Consider the following 18,193-nt stretch of genomic DNA (forward strand, 5'->3'; position numbering starts at 1 on the left):
GGCCTAGCTTCAATTGACTCATGATTTCAACTATATAAAAATTACTAAAATCTCCACAAAACCCCCCTTCTGATATTAATGTCTTAAATAATTATACATTTCATTTAAATGTACAAGAATTCAAAGAAAAACATAATTTTGTATATTAATTTAATAATATACAAAATAATATGGATACATCGTAGCTGACTATATGTGTGAATAATATAATGACAGATTGTGTTTTAGACATTTTAGTAAGCGGATGACATGGTGACTCACTTATTGTAAGCTTTATTATGATACAAGTATTCATTTGATTTGATATAAATTAGCTTCTAAAATGTCCTACAAGCAGTATCAGAAAAAAATGTCGTACACACAAATAATGATTCAGTTTTTTATATCTTGACTGAAATAATTTACTCTGACAACTTTCTTGTGAAATGTAATTACATGTAGTAGTGAAATCAGAAAATGAAGTTGTTGACAAAAATGTATCATAATTTAGGTTCTAATGTGAAGGGGAAAAATGAGTAGCTTAGGTTCAAATGAAATTCAATACTGCCAGTCTACATTTATTCGGAAAGAGTCAAATAAAATAGAGTCACAGATGAAAATCATTTCATTTTCTAGTCATAAGTTATACAGTGAATAAAATTAAGTCATCTTAAATGATCTATTGCACTTCATAATATCTGCACAACGAAGTGAACTATCGCGTGAAGATCTAACCGATTTATTCAAAAGACTCTTTATATATTGCTGACGGCCGATTGTCCATAAAATATGATAAAAGACTAAGTGTCATGTCTTCAAAGTTTCAATTTTTACAATTACGTTTAAATCATGCGTATCCAAAGGATGTGCACGTTTTCACGTGCCCTCATCACAAAAATAAAGTGTTTGGTTTCGATTCTCGAATAAAGTGATGTTATACTATGCTACAAATTTTGAGAGAAAAAAAACAATCAGATAATAATCATATCTCTCAGGTTTTTGAAATTTCTCCAACAAAATTTATTTATGGGAAAGAAATTTATAAAAGCTATAATTAATGATTATGCAATAAGCAATGTGAAATCAAAAAATTCAAGGTAGATATGTTTTTAATTGCTATTTTACGAGCTGTTTATGAACAAATTTTGTAGAAAAAAAAAGCAAATGTGTATTAAAAAGGAATAAACAAATTTTAAATTTCCTGAATCTTTCCTAACAAAAAAGTGATAATCATTAAAACAAATAAAGATTGAATCTCTGAAACATCTTTTCAATTTATAAAATTTCTAAGTATCATCGATAAAATGAATGAATCAAAACAAAACAAAAACAATAAATAACTATTCAATTAGAAAGTGGTCTCAGCGAAAATTGTTCATATATAAATTTCTAAACGTAAACTAAACATCATGCAAAGTGAATAAAACACTACAGTTGAAACAGTGATTATTATCAGAAATTGAAATCATATGAAAACGAAATGAAAATAGGGCATCTAAGATGCGAAGACAAACCATGTTGTATGAAAATAAATAATTAAAATAAACAAATTTGTGTATTTTATACATCAAGCTATTGAGAATTATTTAAAGACTGGTTTTCAACATCTATTCTCATACAACATACAGTGTTGAGTGTAGAATCAACAGAGAAATCCCGAGTAGTAATATGTTTTGGAATAGTAAGAATTAGTATTGTTCATATAGATTTCTCGCCCTACTTATTATCAGTGTTTATTTGTTACGTGATCCCTTCTTTCTAATTCTTTGGTCTTTTGTTCTATCAATGTTCTATCAACGCCTTTTTACGTAAGATATATATTTAGGATATTCTATTTAGTCTGTTGAATTTATTTACAAATCTACTATGATGATATCCAATCACAGAAACTTCCAAACTCTTTCATATAAATAATTTTAATCCATGTTGGAATTTTGAAATGCTACAGGCTATAAGCAACTGACAAGAACCAAACAAAATGAAATGAATTCATGCTATTCTGCTCAAATTTCTTTTTCAGCGTTAAGAAGCCTATATATTTTAAACCACAAAGATAGTTGAATCACTGATCTTAATAACCACAACTTAGTTTATTTGACAAAATAAAGGATATTTCTAGTCGCAAACATAAAACGGATATTTAGACGAATAAGTAGTAGTATTAAATGATTTGATAGATTCAGATTTATGTGCTTAACTTCAAATCACACTCTGAATGTAAGTACTAGCAATACTACACGGTTACCTAAACCGATGTAAGTGAGGCGAAGTTCAAACCTACCAACTTCGTGATTGAAAACCAAATGTTTTAGATACTGAGCAACCGATACGCTTGATAAAACTTACTAAGATAAATACAGAGATAAAATTTCAAAAACGATTGGAAGCCTTATAGAGGAAGCATTAACAATACGTGAGAAAGTAACAGACTGAATAAGAATAGCTTATAGCAGCATGAACACAGTAATTTAAAGAAATATGGACTAAAGCAATACAACTGAAAAAGTCTATTATTAGGGAAACACTTTAATTATTTTACTGATTAATTCAACCAACTGATTCATTGTGTAGATTTTTAAAACTAATGACTATTCAGATTTATTTTTAAGAATTCAAAAATAAAACCACCGCTAGCCAGACACCTATTTTCATACACTTCAATTATGAAAAACAATGTTGATAATCAGCAAGAGATTAAATGGTGCATTTTTATGAATATGTTCCAAAGTCAAGTTGATTCGTTTGTGCTAAATAGAACATTTAATAATTGTTAACAAATTTGCAAGGAAAATTACACTGTTAATTACAACAGTATTCCACACTGTACTTGTTAATTCTCCAAGTGATTAATTTAGTAAAATAAAAAGAACTAGTTTTTTAGAATTTCATAAGCTCTGAGTTGTATACAAATATACAATTTCAATTCAATTATTCTAGGAAACTTGAAATTCTTCAAGATAATTAACAACTAAGCAAGCTTTTATTCTTTCAGATTGGCAAACGTCATGGATGACGAACAAATGGAATCATATCCATCGCTGGGAAAAAATCCTCAACCAGTTTTATCTTGATAATTAAGTTTAAAAATATTTCCTTTATTGAACATAATATTTTTGCACAGTTAATTTTTCAATTAAGATAAAAGATAGAAATTATATGAACCTTAATAGTTGAATTCCTGAGTCAATCTAAGTTAGACCACCATTGAAAACATGGAAGCACTGAATGGCTGTTTCGTCCTAGTATAAGACTCCTTAACAATGTACATGCACGACTCTTCATGTATCATTTAAACCCAGGACATTTATTGCTTTGCGCAAACCTTTAACCTCTAGACCACTGAGCCGGCATCCAACGGTCTCAATTTCTGACTTCAATCGAACCATGATCTTGTGCAACCCTAGAGGTTGAGCGTTCGCGCCCAAGACCGAAGGTTCTGGGTTCGAGTCCCGAGTGAGGGATCGTGGACGCGCACTGCTGATAAGTCTTATACCAGGAGGAAATGGCCGTCTAGTGCTTCTAGGTTTTCAATGAGGATCTAGGTTAGATCGACTCATGAATTCAACTATTACAATTATCACAATCTCCAGAAATACCCATTCTGGTAATTATATAAATACCATTAACTCATCATATTTTGCATTGTTTTATTACTGTGATTAAATTGGTTTCTTTTTCCCATTTTACAAAGTGACCTGGTATTTAAATCGTTAAATGTACGTATTCCTCTAGAATATATTTTTCACATAAGATAATCAATAAAAACCTTTCAGAGGATTTCTCAGTTTTATCTTAACTTTGATAATACCAGTTATACTATATCATCGCTTTTCCTTCAATTGTAAGGCATTTAAAATATTTCATTAATTGAACTGGTGAAATAAACATAAAAATACAAGGTTAGTAATTTTTAAAATTATTCCCTGAACAGTAGTGATACATTTTCATTGATAAACAAAAACTGAAAATGACAAGTGAAAGGAAAAATTCTCTTACCATTTTGTACATTATTATTATTACCAGTGTTCTCATTTTTGTCACTAACACTTCCACTGACAACATTTTGTCCCCTCCATTTTCTTCTATTATCACATGAGGATGAGGATGACGGTGACAATGTGGCTGTAATTGCTCCTGATTGTGATTGATTAATGGTTGTTTCATTAGTTTGATCGTTTATAGATGATGCTGTATGAATTGGTGTTTGTTTATTTGGTGAATGTTGTGGTGTTTGTGTACGACTAGGTAAATCAGCTAAACAATTTGTGACCATATGAACTAATGCTTTACCATCATCTGATAAAGCTGCATGAAATTGAAAAATCAATAAGCTTCCAACACCTGATGAACCAGAACGTCGACATACAAATGAATTTAAATTTCTCTTACTATTGTTATTATTAGTAGTATATGTTTGATTATAATTATTTATTAAACATGTTTTTGTTTTATTTAATTTTTCTGTATTATTATTCATAGGTTTACGACTAGAATGTGGTGTTTTGCATGTGTTAGATTCATCAGAGTCAGCATCACTTTCAATATCTGAAGGTTCTGTCGTTTCATCACAATCATTCTATATATTAAGAGAAAATATAAAAAAAACTTATTTTAAAAGAAATGGACTACTTTTAATTGTGAATTTAAAATGAGAAAATCTCAAATGTATCAAATACAATGTAGTCTATCATAATATTTGACTACAGAATAATGCAACACAGAATAAAATTGAGCATAGTGAATAAAATTATTTAATTTTTTAAATACAGTTTTAGTACATTATTTAATTATCAAGGTTAGTACGATTCAGTACCAACCATTGTTAATATTTTGAATCTGCATAATTTAAAAAAGTTCTGTAAATTATAAGTCATTCTAGTGAGAGTTAATTTTTCTGACACATACAACTAACGTTTATTGTTTTAATTGAAGAGAGAATTGTTCATTTTAAATAAATCTAAAGGATTAACAAATATCATTAATGAGATTAAAATAAAAAAAACATAAAACTAATAGTGTTGGGATGATCCTGAAAATTTCTCGCAATCGACATGACAAGCTCATGAAACATTAAGAAGCATTTTATCCAATCAGTGTTTGATCAGAAGTTTTGCTAGAAACATTACGAAAGTGAAAAGTCACATATGTGCCTTTTCTCTCGTGTTCAGGTCGCTGTGTAGTTCTAGCTTGGGTGTTACGAGATTAGCTTAAGATTCAAATATAGCGTTCAATCAACAAGAATTATCAAATAGTTTACATACTACAAACAAATCACTATGTAATTTAATTGGAAAGAATCCATAAACATTATCCGCTTATATTATTAACATTGTCATGTCGACCTAGTTGAATGAACATAATCAGTAAAAAATACATCATTGGACAACAGATGGAAATTAAATATCCTGTATAATTAGGAATTTAACTAAGGGAAATAATTTTCTTGCATTCTGGATCATGTGTGAAATAAAAAACACATACTAGTCTATTCTGTTTGACTTTCTCAAAGTGTTTAATTAAATTAACGCGTATATTTGAAAATATTTTTTTTAAAATGTAATAATAAAAAAATCAACCTAGAAATAACATGTGACAAAAATATAAATATGGTCTAAGTTTTCAAAATATTGTCATTCTGTCTACAAACTTAAAAAAAGAAATCATATTTAAATCTTTTAAACAAAAGTATCAATTATTGAGACGTAGAAAATCTTCTCTAACAGGGAATGAAGATTTATGTAAATATGTGTGAATATCAATTTATTAAATATAAATGGTGACTAATGGTTATCTCTCTCTTCCTCTCTCTCTCTCTCTCTCTCTCTATATATATATATATATATACATTCAGGTGCAGTCTGTTATTCCTAGAATTCAGTGACGAAATAAACACCAGTCAAGTAACATTATTACTACTATTGGTTGGCAAAATAGTAGTTTTAGTAAATGAATTGATACGATCAAAATAATAATACATTTCATTTATTTATATAAGTAATTGTATTTGCGGATGACTTAGAGTACACGAAATGAAATGAATATACATGTCTAACTCCAATGAATTCGCGATATTGCGTGACTGTCGTTGATTGCTACTGGCGATATTATTTGTATCATCCCCGACATATTTAAAGTTTACTGGTCACGGATCTCATTTGAACTATAGGAATTACACATAGATGTCATAGAAATTCAACAGTCTTCACAAGTCCCTACAATATTAAAAAGTCTACAATGAATATCCAGTGTCTTTTTAATCAAATACTCTTTTTAATGCCACCCTGATTCTTTTACCATTTCTCCCTGAAATCTCACCCCCTTCGAGCAGAGCACAAGTGAGAATATGCTTTTAGAAAACAGTAAGATGTCTATGGTCTTTAGCATGTTTCTTTCCATATTTCGTAATAAATTTCTTTAAGTAATTTCAAGACCGATGAGTCTCTAGACGAAATCGATAGAATAATCAAAGTAATACTAAAAAGGAGCTTCCCTGAAGCTCAAATGGTTTTACCATATATATATATATATATATATATATATATATATATAATTTGTGTAGGTATTGCCATCTTGAAAACAGACTATCTTGAAGGTATTTCTTACTTCAAGTGAATGATACATTGAACAAAACACTGTGAAGTTTTTCAGTAAGCAGAAATTTAATAGTTTGCTTATTACATAAATAAGATGATTATGATGCTTTAAAGGATTGTTGTGAAATATATGATAGTGTTTATTACTGTTCTATGAGTTCAAACCGAATACTCTAAGCACATTAATTTCTTATCTTTTTAATATTGAATCATGTTTTGCAGACTTTTTTTTTACTGATGAAACTGTTTATGTTCCTCGATTTATTTATATGAAATGACTGGATCAAAGTTTACAATATTTCGAGCAATCTGCAGACTTAGTAACCAATTAATAGTATTTTTAGTTTACATTCATATAAGCCTAACAACATAGCTTCCTGATATTAGGGAAATCTAAAAGTGTTATTGATTATCTCATTTATATGACAAGTGAAATGAATAATAGTCGTTTAGACTATTTAGATATAAGAAAACAAAGATAATTGAAATCAGCGGGGTCTATTCATTTAAATCATTAAACAAGGTACAATATATTTGTATAAATATGTTCATGGCTTATTAGCGGGTTTTATAATTAATCTTCTGTTAATTCGATTGCTTGCATTACTTTCGATTTCATCTTTCTATTACCTAACTAAAATAATTTCAAAGAAAAACCAGTTTTTTGTAACAATAAGTGAATTTTTTCTATCTTTATTTTCCTTGTTATGTGTTTCGTTACTTTGATTATAGATCCAAAAAATCTGACTGCAAGACAGACAGGAAACTAAAAGACAAATAAAATATGTACATTGTTAAGGAGTCTTGTACTAGGACGAAACCGCCATTCAGTGCTTCCACGTTTTCAACGGTGATCTAACATTGGCTAATGAGTTCAATGAGAATTATAGATATTTTAACAAGGGAATATACTTGGTTTTGATTTCTTTTTTATGGTGTTTGGATAGCATTTTTCAAAATATGTTTGAAAGAAATTGAAAAAGAATTTTTGTGTTCAAATAACTTAATTATTTGACTATCTATCTACATACTCTTAGCAGAACATTTTTTAATGATCATTATACGCAATAAAATACTTCTGGGCCATGGATATTGTATAATTTACCATTTTCTGATTACTCACTTAGACCTGTTACCCCTCGTGAAGGAACATAGGCCGCCCACCGGGATTATCCATAGAACTCTGTCCAGGGCAATCCTTTCCAGTTGCTATTCATCCTTTTCATCTCTGATCCCAATCCCCAATGCAGTATGTTCTTCGGCCTTCCTCTTTTTCGGTTCCTTCAGGACCCCAAGTTGGCGCTAGTCTCGTGATGCAGTTTGATGATTTCCTCAGTGTGTGTCCTATCTACTTCTTGCGTCTTTTCTTAATTTCCTCCTCATAGTCAAGGAAGTTGATGTATAGTGACGAGTTCCAACCAAATGATTGTTCAAAGATGATCTGTAGTGTGGCGATTCGGTCTGTGTACGACCGATCCCTACGGAATCCAGCTTGTTGATCTCGAAGTTGGGCGTCTACAGAGTCTTTTATCTGGTTCAACAACACTCTATTGAAAACTTTTCCTGGTACTAACAGTAGTGTGATACCTCTGTAGTTCTCACATTTGTTCAAATCTCCTTTCTTTGGTATCTTGATGAGGTATCCTTCTTTTCTGTCCGTTGGTGGCACTTGTTCTTCCTCCCAAATCTTCTTGAATAGAACGTGGAACACGTTTGCAGTTACTTCTATGTCTGACTTCAGTGTTTCAGCTGCTATATTGTCAGGTCCTGCTGCTTTCCCGCTCTTGGCTTGTCTGATGACCACCCTGATATCATACATCGTTGGTGGAGTGACATTCGTGTGTGCTGCTTCGATATCCGGTGGACTCAATGGAGCCGGTCTATTCAGCAGTTCCTCGAAATATCCTGTCCATCTTTTCCTCTGTTCTTGAATCTCCGTGATTATCTTCCCTTCTTGTCCTTGACTGGTCTCTCCGATTTACTATATATCCCTGCTAGTTTCTTCATTGTATCATATAGCTGCTTCATATTCCCTGAGTTGGAACAAGCCTATTGACACAAACTACAAGTAGTCAACACTGAATGAACCTACAATCATAATATAATCACTCATATTTACTGCGTCTGAATATGTCTATCTTTGTTATCGACCGATCACATCTTCCTTTTGCTGAAATATAACTCAGCATATCGGCTTTGGTGTTTCTATATTTTTCAAGCCAATTGTGAGTGTAACTGTCTACAAAATGTGGTGTGTGGTTAACCATCCTTTCTGAATGTTCTATAGAAGTCCAACTCTTTCATTAACGAGTATTTTTCGTTCATTTAGTAGGTGATTTTTACTGGGGATTTCATTTCAGTCATCCAAAACCATCTACACATATCTTCCTTTATGAACGTGGGACTGAAGCTCATTTCATCTCGCCAGATGATATAAACAAAAAAAAATTGAAAACTGAAGCTTGAAATGAAAACCCAAGAAAAACGTTTTGGTCTTATATTCAGCACTAACTAATTGAATAGAAAAACGCTCCGAGAATACTTGACGCCGCATAAATATTAAACATTCAGAAACGAAAACTGACACGTACCTTATCTCAATACTTTCACAAGACACTGTTAATTTGATAGATTCTTTTTAATATTCAAAAGGTTGTAATTAAATCATTGCGTTTATGAAGTTAAAATGAGGCGGGACGTTTTATTGCAAACCAAGAATGAGCTTCAACTGAGAGAAATTATTTAGCGCATATTTATAAAAAGCAAGATTTGGTTTCTTTTTAAAAAGGTATTCAGTACAAGGATCTTAGCTCATAGAAAAATCAATTTCAGTTTGTCAGTAAACCATCGTTTCAAGTGTAAACATAATTAACGACGATCTGGCATGATTAGGAAAAATGGGATGTAAAGTGTTTTCAGATACTGAATTAGTCAGAAGCAATGCAGGACTTCGCACATACGTGGACCGGATTAGGTTACCATACCACATCATTACAAAGTGACGCCAGACGACTAGAAGTAGTAAAAGCATCATCAGCACCAAAAATGCTATTCAAGAAGAAAATAGATTAGTGGGATAAAAAACAAATTTATAAGGTAATTTAGAAATTTATGATCTACGCAGAGACAAAGAGTGAATGCATAGGTGCCATTGTAAGTGATTCTGAGCCATGTCACCCAAAGCATATAACCATTGCCCTTGACAATCATGAAGATCCCAGTCAGGTGGCTTGCACCTTCAAACACTATCCCGTTTAACAGTCACTGAATTCGTAAGCCAATGCTACATGTTAACTTAGCAGCCCTCTTTTTATTCCAACATACTCCTACACCAGATATCCTAGTGAGCTGAGGTACGAGGTGGTTGAGGACGCGTATTAAGAGTCCAAAACACCTTCGTTGATGAAGATTCATTGACCCACCAACCTATTTGGCGTCTTCACCTAGTACTGGTGTGTAAGTTCATCACTGTCGACTCTGCGGCCTTAATATACGCCAGAAATACTTCTAAAGTATCTAAGATCAAAAAATAATGGCTTACAAATATTCTCTATTTATGAAAAAAACATGCCCCAAAGCCATGAGGCAAAACATAGTAAACTGGTGTGCAGTATAATCGTCCATTGCTAGTCACAAGTTACGTAATTTCTCGAAATTTTCATAAATTTCTTCAATTAAAGATAAACAGCTTAAAGAAAAAAAGGTTTGTAAAGTAATGATACTTTATATCTTATAACTTACTCATTGATATTTATTAATATTTAGTTTGTAACATTTGAATATACTAGAAGTAATAATTACCAGTGTATTCGTTAAACAAGTCGTTTAGATTAATATAAGTTCAAGAATAACCAAAAATTATAAAATACACCATTTTCATTATTTCCTCCTGGTTTCTAACCGTTTCAGTTGTGGAGTCTTCCAGAAATCTGATTAAGTCACTTAAAAACTAACTAGATCTTAAAAACTGAATAGAATACTTTAAATATTAACACCAATGAACTTAAGATGATGTTAAAGTTAGATAGTTAGCCAGTAGTAATATGAATGACATGAATTGTCAATAGTTTTCGATTAAGAGCTTGGATTACCAAAAAACACTTTCAATATTTAAAATTTATCATAAGGATTAAAATAATTGTTCAAAGCTTCTTAGAATGCTAAATATAATTGTCAGTTATCAACATGTGATTAAAACTGACTAAAGTCATTTTCTGTTAGATATGATGATGATAATTATATTATTTACTATCTGTTAAAAAAAGATTATAACAAACAGAAACTGCTATTCAATTTTTTTAACCAACTACATACGTGTGAGCATAATTTTGAAAAGAAAAGGAAACGTGAAGTTATTGAATCCCTGCAATGCAAGCATATTTTACCGATGTCGCAACCATCACTAACCTAAGCAACAACAACACGTAGACTAGTAGACAGTTTCATAATCAATCCATTTCATGCTTTTTATAGCCAACAAGAGTTATAATAACAAATAAAACAAGAAAAATAGTTGCTTAAAAAATCTTAATTTACAGATCTTGGACAATATATATATATATATATATATATGCATGTGATGCATTTTGGAAGCTGATCACGTGGTTTCAAGTGGAGTAATTCACTACAGTGCTAGTGCAAAAACACATTCACATTCCTTTCAAAATTTTATAATCAGCTTATGAAGGTTAAAAATTTCTTTACCCCTTTTCCAGAAGTAAAAAGTAAAACATTCTTCCCTCTTTTTCTCCTACTTTTTTCTAAATAAAATTAAAATTCATCAACAATTTAATCGTTCATCTAATGGACAATTTACGTGTTCTGAACAGCTGTGAAAAATCCACCATTTTACATCTAAATATACACATTGCAACATTAAACAGGACAATGCAATACAGAGTATATATATATATATATATGTTCTATGTAAACAAGAAACTATGATGACATTGATAGAACGAAACGAGATAGGATACTTGATATATATATAAGCAGAATTGTTACTAGACCTTCAACAATGAAAGTGATCTTTTGTCATGGATTGGAAGCGAGTTAAAACAACCCACCGATTTTCAAATAAAAACAGTATTATTTTAATCATTTCCTTATTCGAACACATAAATATTGGTACGAAGGGGCACCGAACACATATGCGCTACACAAGTCACTTGATCTGTGCGTGATTTGTGTTACTGCCCGGGTGCCCAGACCGAAGCAGATGGTTATTTTAGAGAGCCACACCCGGAGCCTCCGACCTAAAGGTCTGTTCCACAAGGCAGTGGAGCAACGTCTGGAGATGTAGTCCCACGGTAGCCGATGAACAACAATTGGTTCCTTAAGAATCCTGGAGCCCATGTGCACCATTGGTTTGGAATCAGGGTTTTCCAAATCTCCTAGGTGGACCCTCCGTATCCGCCAGCCTGGTTAAAGCGCCAGACATTCGCTTCTTTTCCTCTCAATTTCGTAAACAACACCTCTGCCGTGAGAAGGCAATGAGTAGGAATTTTGTATCAGTGGCTGAATACGCGTGGCTATGTGAGAGCATTTGGAGAGGGAAAGCGGACTCTACCCACCCTCGGCCGTACCAGGGCACAAAATCAAAAAAGGTCTCTTTTCCCTATATAGAGAAATTTTAATTGTTGTTAAGTTAGTATAAACTAATATTAAGATTTCAATCATTACATTAATAGTATTTTTAATTTACAGATTCACTATTTATGAAATAAGTTTGTTTGCTTAATACTGTTGTGGAATTGCTAAAATGACTTCAATTCGGCTCATCTGCTTCTTGGAACCTAACAGGAATGAGATATCTGGAACTATTTTAAAACAGTAAGCTTCTTGCAAAATTCAAAGTGATATCTCCCCACTAAGAAGACTAAAGATGTTGCAAAGAAGGTGCTCTGAAAAACGAAATATATGTGTATATAAACAAATAAACAGCTTCATCAACTAAATCCAAATGATTTAGACACCAAAATTTGAGCGTATATAATTCATACTACACACATCTCAATTCTTCATATCTGATAGATTTTTAAAAAAAAAAATTTTAAATATGAGATAACGCAAGCATAAACATAGCTTAATTTTTAAAAAATGCTGATATATTATACAGTTCTGATAAACTTTATCTTTGCATTACTTAAATTTATCAAGGGGACTGTTTTGAAAATGCTGCTTAATTCATACTCACATGATTAAAAAACCATCAGAAATTATTTATTACCACAGAATTAAAAAGATTTCATTTCAAAATAACCAATCCCAGTAGCGTAAACTAATTAAGGCAGAATAAATCGGAGTCAAGTTTGTAGTTCAGACAATCATAGATCAATTACTGGTTACGTTTTTAAACATTTTTTCATTGCATTAGAAAATATGAATATGTTAATTGGTTTACATGAAAGATCGGAGAGTAAGGAGCCTGAAACAAATTTAGAGATTAAAAATGAGTGGATTTTTCTCACTCTAATTTGCTTTTAGTTACTTTGATAACTTGATTTAACAGAACATTTTCGGGAGTCTGAAAATAAGAAATATCATAACTTACAATAAATATTACCGATCTTACTGATTATACAAATGATAATTCGCTCTCATAATCATAATTGAATAAAACTTTAGTGTATTATACTCATCAAGTTTAAGATGACTGACACGAATTAGGAAAATTATTCAAATCCTCATCAAGAAACCTAGTCTATGTTATATTTAAAATTTATTTCGATTCCGTTTGTAGGTCTTCGAACGGTAGTGATTGTATTAATAAACAGTATTTCGAAACTGACATGAGAATCAGAAGTTAAAAAGAACATTTAGGAAATCCCCTCCACTAGAATTAACGCACCCCAATTGTGGCACATATTTTTACGAAGAGGTGACGCCATTTTCTCACTTCGTCTGAATGTCAAGAAATTCTCACAAAGGAGAAGTGATAGGCCAAAGGGGTTTAGATACATTACATAATGTAGAAGTCCGATACACCACTCGCTATCTTAACGCCAAAGTGATAAATTCAAGGGAATCACGCTACTAAAGTAATTGGATCGTGTATCTGGTAAGGTCACAGGCTATCGGTTGTGACTTAAGTCAGTGAGAACAAACGTATACACAAACATGACTTCTACACTGTTTTAGTAACCAAACCTTCCTACTTATTTCAGACTCTTCATTTGCATAGTGGATTTCGCCAGCCGTTAAGAAGACATATCACAAATGAATCAGACCACAGATTATGCAAATAATCAAAGATACTTCTTTAAAATATTAAATGACCGAAAAACTTGTTCACTGACTAGCACTAGCATTCCTTTAAACTTAACACACTAAATATCTTATATACGTGTATCCAGATGGACATTAAAGAAGTTGTGACTAAATGTAGTGATATAACCCGATAAATGTACGAGCGATTGTTTTGAAGAAATATACACAAGCAAACTGACCGTGAAAATAACAAAAATTTGTTGGAGCATCATATATAACACGAAGTTTAGCTTACTGCACCTGTTAGAGTAACCTATCGTCTCAGGTTCTTTGTAAGATCTAAAATTTGCTAAAACATTATTGCACTTTGTTATAGAATAATACAATTTTGAATTTGCGTTTCTAACTGCTTGTTTTGGTCACTTGAAGTATTTTACTTGTTATGACACTCTCAGTACAAAATCTACAGAAAAATATAACACAAACTACATAAATTTGCACACATTTTTATACTAGTGAAGCATTATACAACATGATGTATTGTTTTTTGAATTTAGTATTTATGAAATCATTTAGTCTGTCATAAATTAAACAGGCCTGAATAAATATCAAACTAAAGAGGATATTAGCATCTCCCTATAGTTTACTAATCCTGAATTTCTGACGATAATAACAATGATAGTAAAAACTTTCAAGGATCTTTTATTTTAACTGATAATTTGACTAATAAATGGATTGATATGATCTCAGAGATATTTTTAATGAGTCAATTCAACAAGTAAATAAATACAAACTTAATATCTACTGAATTTGACATAACTATTACCATAGTTTGTCCTTACTTATGTATTGGAAGTAACCCTGATATGGAGATTTATAAAAAGTAAATTAAAAATGATCAGATTAAACCACTCGCAACTTTTCTTAATTATCTGTCAGTATATTTAAGTCAATTACCCTGACAGAAAACATTTAAAATGATTTTTTTTAATTCAAAAAGTAAGGAAAGTTCCAAGTATATTTCGAAATAAATGTCGCAATATTCGCACACTATATGAAACGTGTAAATTTTTTTGGCAAATAGAGCTATTTAGTAATAGTTATCGATCTCAAATGAAAATCCAGTCTTTAAACATTCTGCAAACAATTCATTTGCAACAAAATACTTTTTAAAACTGTTAAACATTAAATTCCTTAAAAATGAATTTTACGAATGCATTTTTAAAATATAATAATTATCCCACCTCATAGAAGTGTTCCATTAAATGAGCCTTCCAAAGTGGCCGATCAAGTCTTAAAGGTAGACTACTCAGTTCATCAAGAAGCACTTCCAAGTTAACCATGTTCGGGTTTGCCGAGTGCTTATCTTCCCACTTTGATCCATATGGTCGTGACGAATTAATTTCTGATTTTGTCTGAATAGAAGACAAGCGAACTACATGTTCTTCAAGTTGAAATGCCATGCATTCTCTCCATGCATATCCAGTTGATAGATATGTTAGACATTGTGTCAAGCGTGATCGAGCATCCGAAGGTGGAATATATGAGCTTTCACAGCGTTTTCTGCTAGTATCTGAATATCCTTTGTCTGTTAAACAAGAACCCCTTGGAGATGAAGCAACTGATGAACAATCAGAAGTCCGAGAAAGTAAACGGTTACTGATCAACTCACGCAATCTTGCTAATTTTAATCCCGGTGCACCAAATCTCAAGCATATAATCACTGTAGGTGAATGACTTGAACAATACAGAGTAGCACAGTTAGTTCCATTCCAATCAAGTTCATATTTATATTCAAGAGCTGGAAGCCATCGAAGTTCAGCAGATGAAAGAGCTTTTAATGAGTTGCCATAACGATTTTCTAATTGTTTATCAGTAAAGCAATGACATCTTTGATTGGAATTTAAGCTGACTGATAAACGTGATATTATTGATTCAATTATAGGATTTGTATTATTAGAAATAAGAAATCCTCCGCATTGACAACATGTGGTATATTGGAAGACATTAGCAATCCACATGCCAGTACGTCTTACAAGGCAAGCAATCAGGCAAAATGGTAGAAAGATAATAGAAAATATACTAGTAACCAATAATGATAAACTTAAAAAGGCAACATTGGCAAGGCAGACATAAACAGGACTACGTTCAGTAGGATGAGCAATAGGAAGGAAAGCACTCGGGTTAAATGTCGACACACTTGGTTTTTCTTCGCTTGATTCCACACGCCCTAAAATAATTAAATTTTAGAAAAGCATATTTAAAATACATTCTCAACAGTTACAATGAAAATATTTTCGATTCCTATTTTAAAAATTTGAACGAAACTGACCAGATAAAAATATTCTGTACCGTTTGAGTAGACACTTACCAACATTTTCCAAAATATGACATTAAAAATGATACGTCCATGCAAATTAATTTTATCAAATGTAAACTATAAGGAAACTATTTTAGTTAAGGATAGTGTACAGCAATCTAGTGAGTAGAACCTAATAAGAATTAATACTCTTTGATGAATTTATTTTCAGTCCTTCTTGTTGCCAACTAAAATGCATATTGAATTTGTCATTTTGAGCAAAAGATAGTATACATCAATTATTAAGACATCCCTCAATTACGAAAATTATGATATAAATGGACCAAACATAATTTAATGAGAGAAATCAAGAACTATAGTGTAAATTGTGATGAACCAAATACAATCGTAACAAATAACGAAACATTAACGTGTTTCCCTCATTTCTAATAAATTTGCGTGGGGTATTATTTTTGTGGAAAAACAATAACTTCGTGAATGATAAATGTAGAATAGTCAACGTTAAACCTGCTTATTTCACTACAACCAGAGTACTCAAATTTTAAATACATAAACATGGGTCCAATTTTATTTATCAGTATCTTCAGTACATACGTGTCAATGAAGGTTTTATGACAAGAACTACAATCTGATTAAGATGGGAATAAAGGCTACTAACACTTGAATAAGTAAACTAGGTAGAACGGAAAAAATAAATCTAATAAAACCTTTATTATTCAGGTAATAACACTCAGATATAGTGAGTGATTTTTAATGATTAAAACGACTCGAATACTGCATATTTAGTTTATTATACATCGCAGAATGAGTGGTCAAGTCACTTATTAAATCTTAATTAGTTCAAATAATTGGTTAAACTTGACTTCATATGCTCACTCTAAATTGCTCAGTGTATAAGTATTTTTCTGTTAATAGTTAAGATCCTTATTCAAACGAGCAGACTAGACAAGTTTGGTGGGCTTAATTAACTCTTTTGAGAAAAGTAGTAACTGAAGTATCGTTTTACAGGCCTACCATCCCTTGTTTGGTGTAGCTAAGTACATTGGAAGTTTTTTGAGGGGATTCAATTGGATGGAAACTGTAACTACTTAATGAATAAAAAAATATCTACTTTATCTAGCGTTTCCAGTCATAAAACTAAAAGCTTTAGTCCAACATGAAATTATGTTCTAAAAATAACACAAACTTAATTCAGAATGGATTTGCTATTGAAAATATTCGATTCATAAACTACCTGTATGAATTTCTGAAGGTCCATCTTTAACTTCGACCCTTGATCGTAATTCTGAGGTAGATCTTGTACGAACTGAACTTGAATTTGTAAGGCGTGTAGGAGCTCCACCATCACTAGCTTTACGAAGCCTTTGGCAATAATCCGGACGAGTAGTTACTGGTCTCGTAGCAGTTGATTTGGATCTTGCTAAACGAGCTTTTAAAGGCACAAGTTGTGGACTAGGTGGTGGAGGAGGTAGAGGTGGAGGTTGGGGTGGGGAAAGAGTACGCCGCCCTCTTGGAGACATTGCGTTGAAGCCACTCACTCCAGGACGAGAAGTGGTTGAAATCCATACTGGGGGTTGATTTATATTGCTGCCTTTTGTCGGAACTGTTTGATGTGAATATACAATATTTTTTGTTCCAAAGTCAGCCCTTTGGGAGGGATATTCACATCCCCCAAGGGGTTGACGAGCAATCGTTGAACCCGTCGGTGTGGATAACTCTTTAATTACTCTTGGTTTTGACATAAAAGATGAATACTGATGTGGGAATTTTTTAAAAAGTCTCTATTCGGTCGATCATGTGCAACGTGGTATCAGGTATATTTTTATATGAACGCTGACTCTAGATAAGGCACCTACAAAAAAATCATTTGAACAAAATATTAGTGCTGAATAAAATATGCTTTCTACTGCTACAGTTTATATTAAGATATATAGTTGTTTGTTTATTTCAATATGGTACAACATATAGTGTTAGGGAGTCAAAAATATTATTCTCAAAGTATTATGATGGTCTATAGGTTGTACTTTATTACGCAAAACCAATGGTTCTGAGTTCAATTTCTGGTTCCGTTGTTGAAAGTGTGTAGTCCCAC

The 18,193-nt window shown here is 31.8% G+C and overlaps 2 protein-coding genes across 2 annotated transcripts in view; both read right to left on the reverse strand.

The window, feature by feature from the left end:
- Smp_132150 (hypothetical protein) overlaps window positions 1-4,318 on the reverse strand; it is a 33,591-nt gene extending 29,273 nt beyond the window's left edge. The window contains exon 1 of the mRNA XM_018789438.1: window positions 3,976-4,318. Coding sequence (XP_018654882.1) covers window positions 3,976-4,252 — 277 coding nt within the window. The 5' untranslated portion in view covers window positions 4,253-4,318. The remainder of the gene's footprint in view (window positions 1-3,975) is intronic.
- A 10,698-nt stretch (window positions 4,319-15,016) lies between these two features.
- Window positions 15,017-17,843, reverse strand: Smp_132160 (hypothetical protein; the record flags this gene model as incomplete). Its single annotated transcript, XM_018789439.1, has 2 exons — window positions 15,017-16,011; window positions 17,336-17,843. 2 exons carry the CDS (start codon window positions 17,841-17,843, stop codon window positions 15,017-15,019), a joined length of 1,503 nt encoding a protein of 500 aa, XP_018654883.1.
- Between the last annotated feature and the right edge of the window lie 350 nt (window positions 17,844-18,193).

This window comes from Schistosoma mansoni, chromosome W (genome assembly GCF_000237925.1).
Source record: "Schistosoma mansoni strain Puerto Rico chromosome W, complete genome".
NCBI classification, from domain to species: Eukaryota; Metazoa; Platyhelminthes; class Trematoda; order Strigeidida; family Schistosomatidae; genus Schistosoma; species Schistosoma mansoni.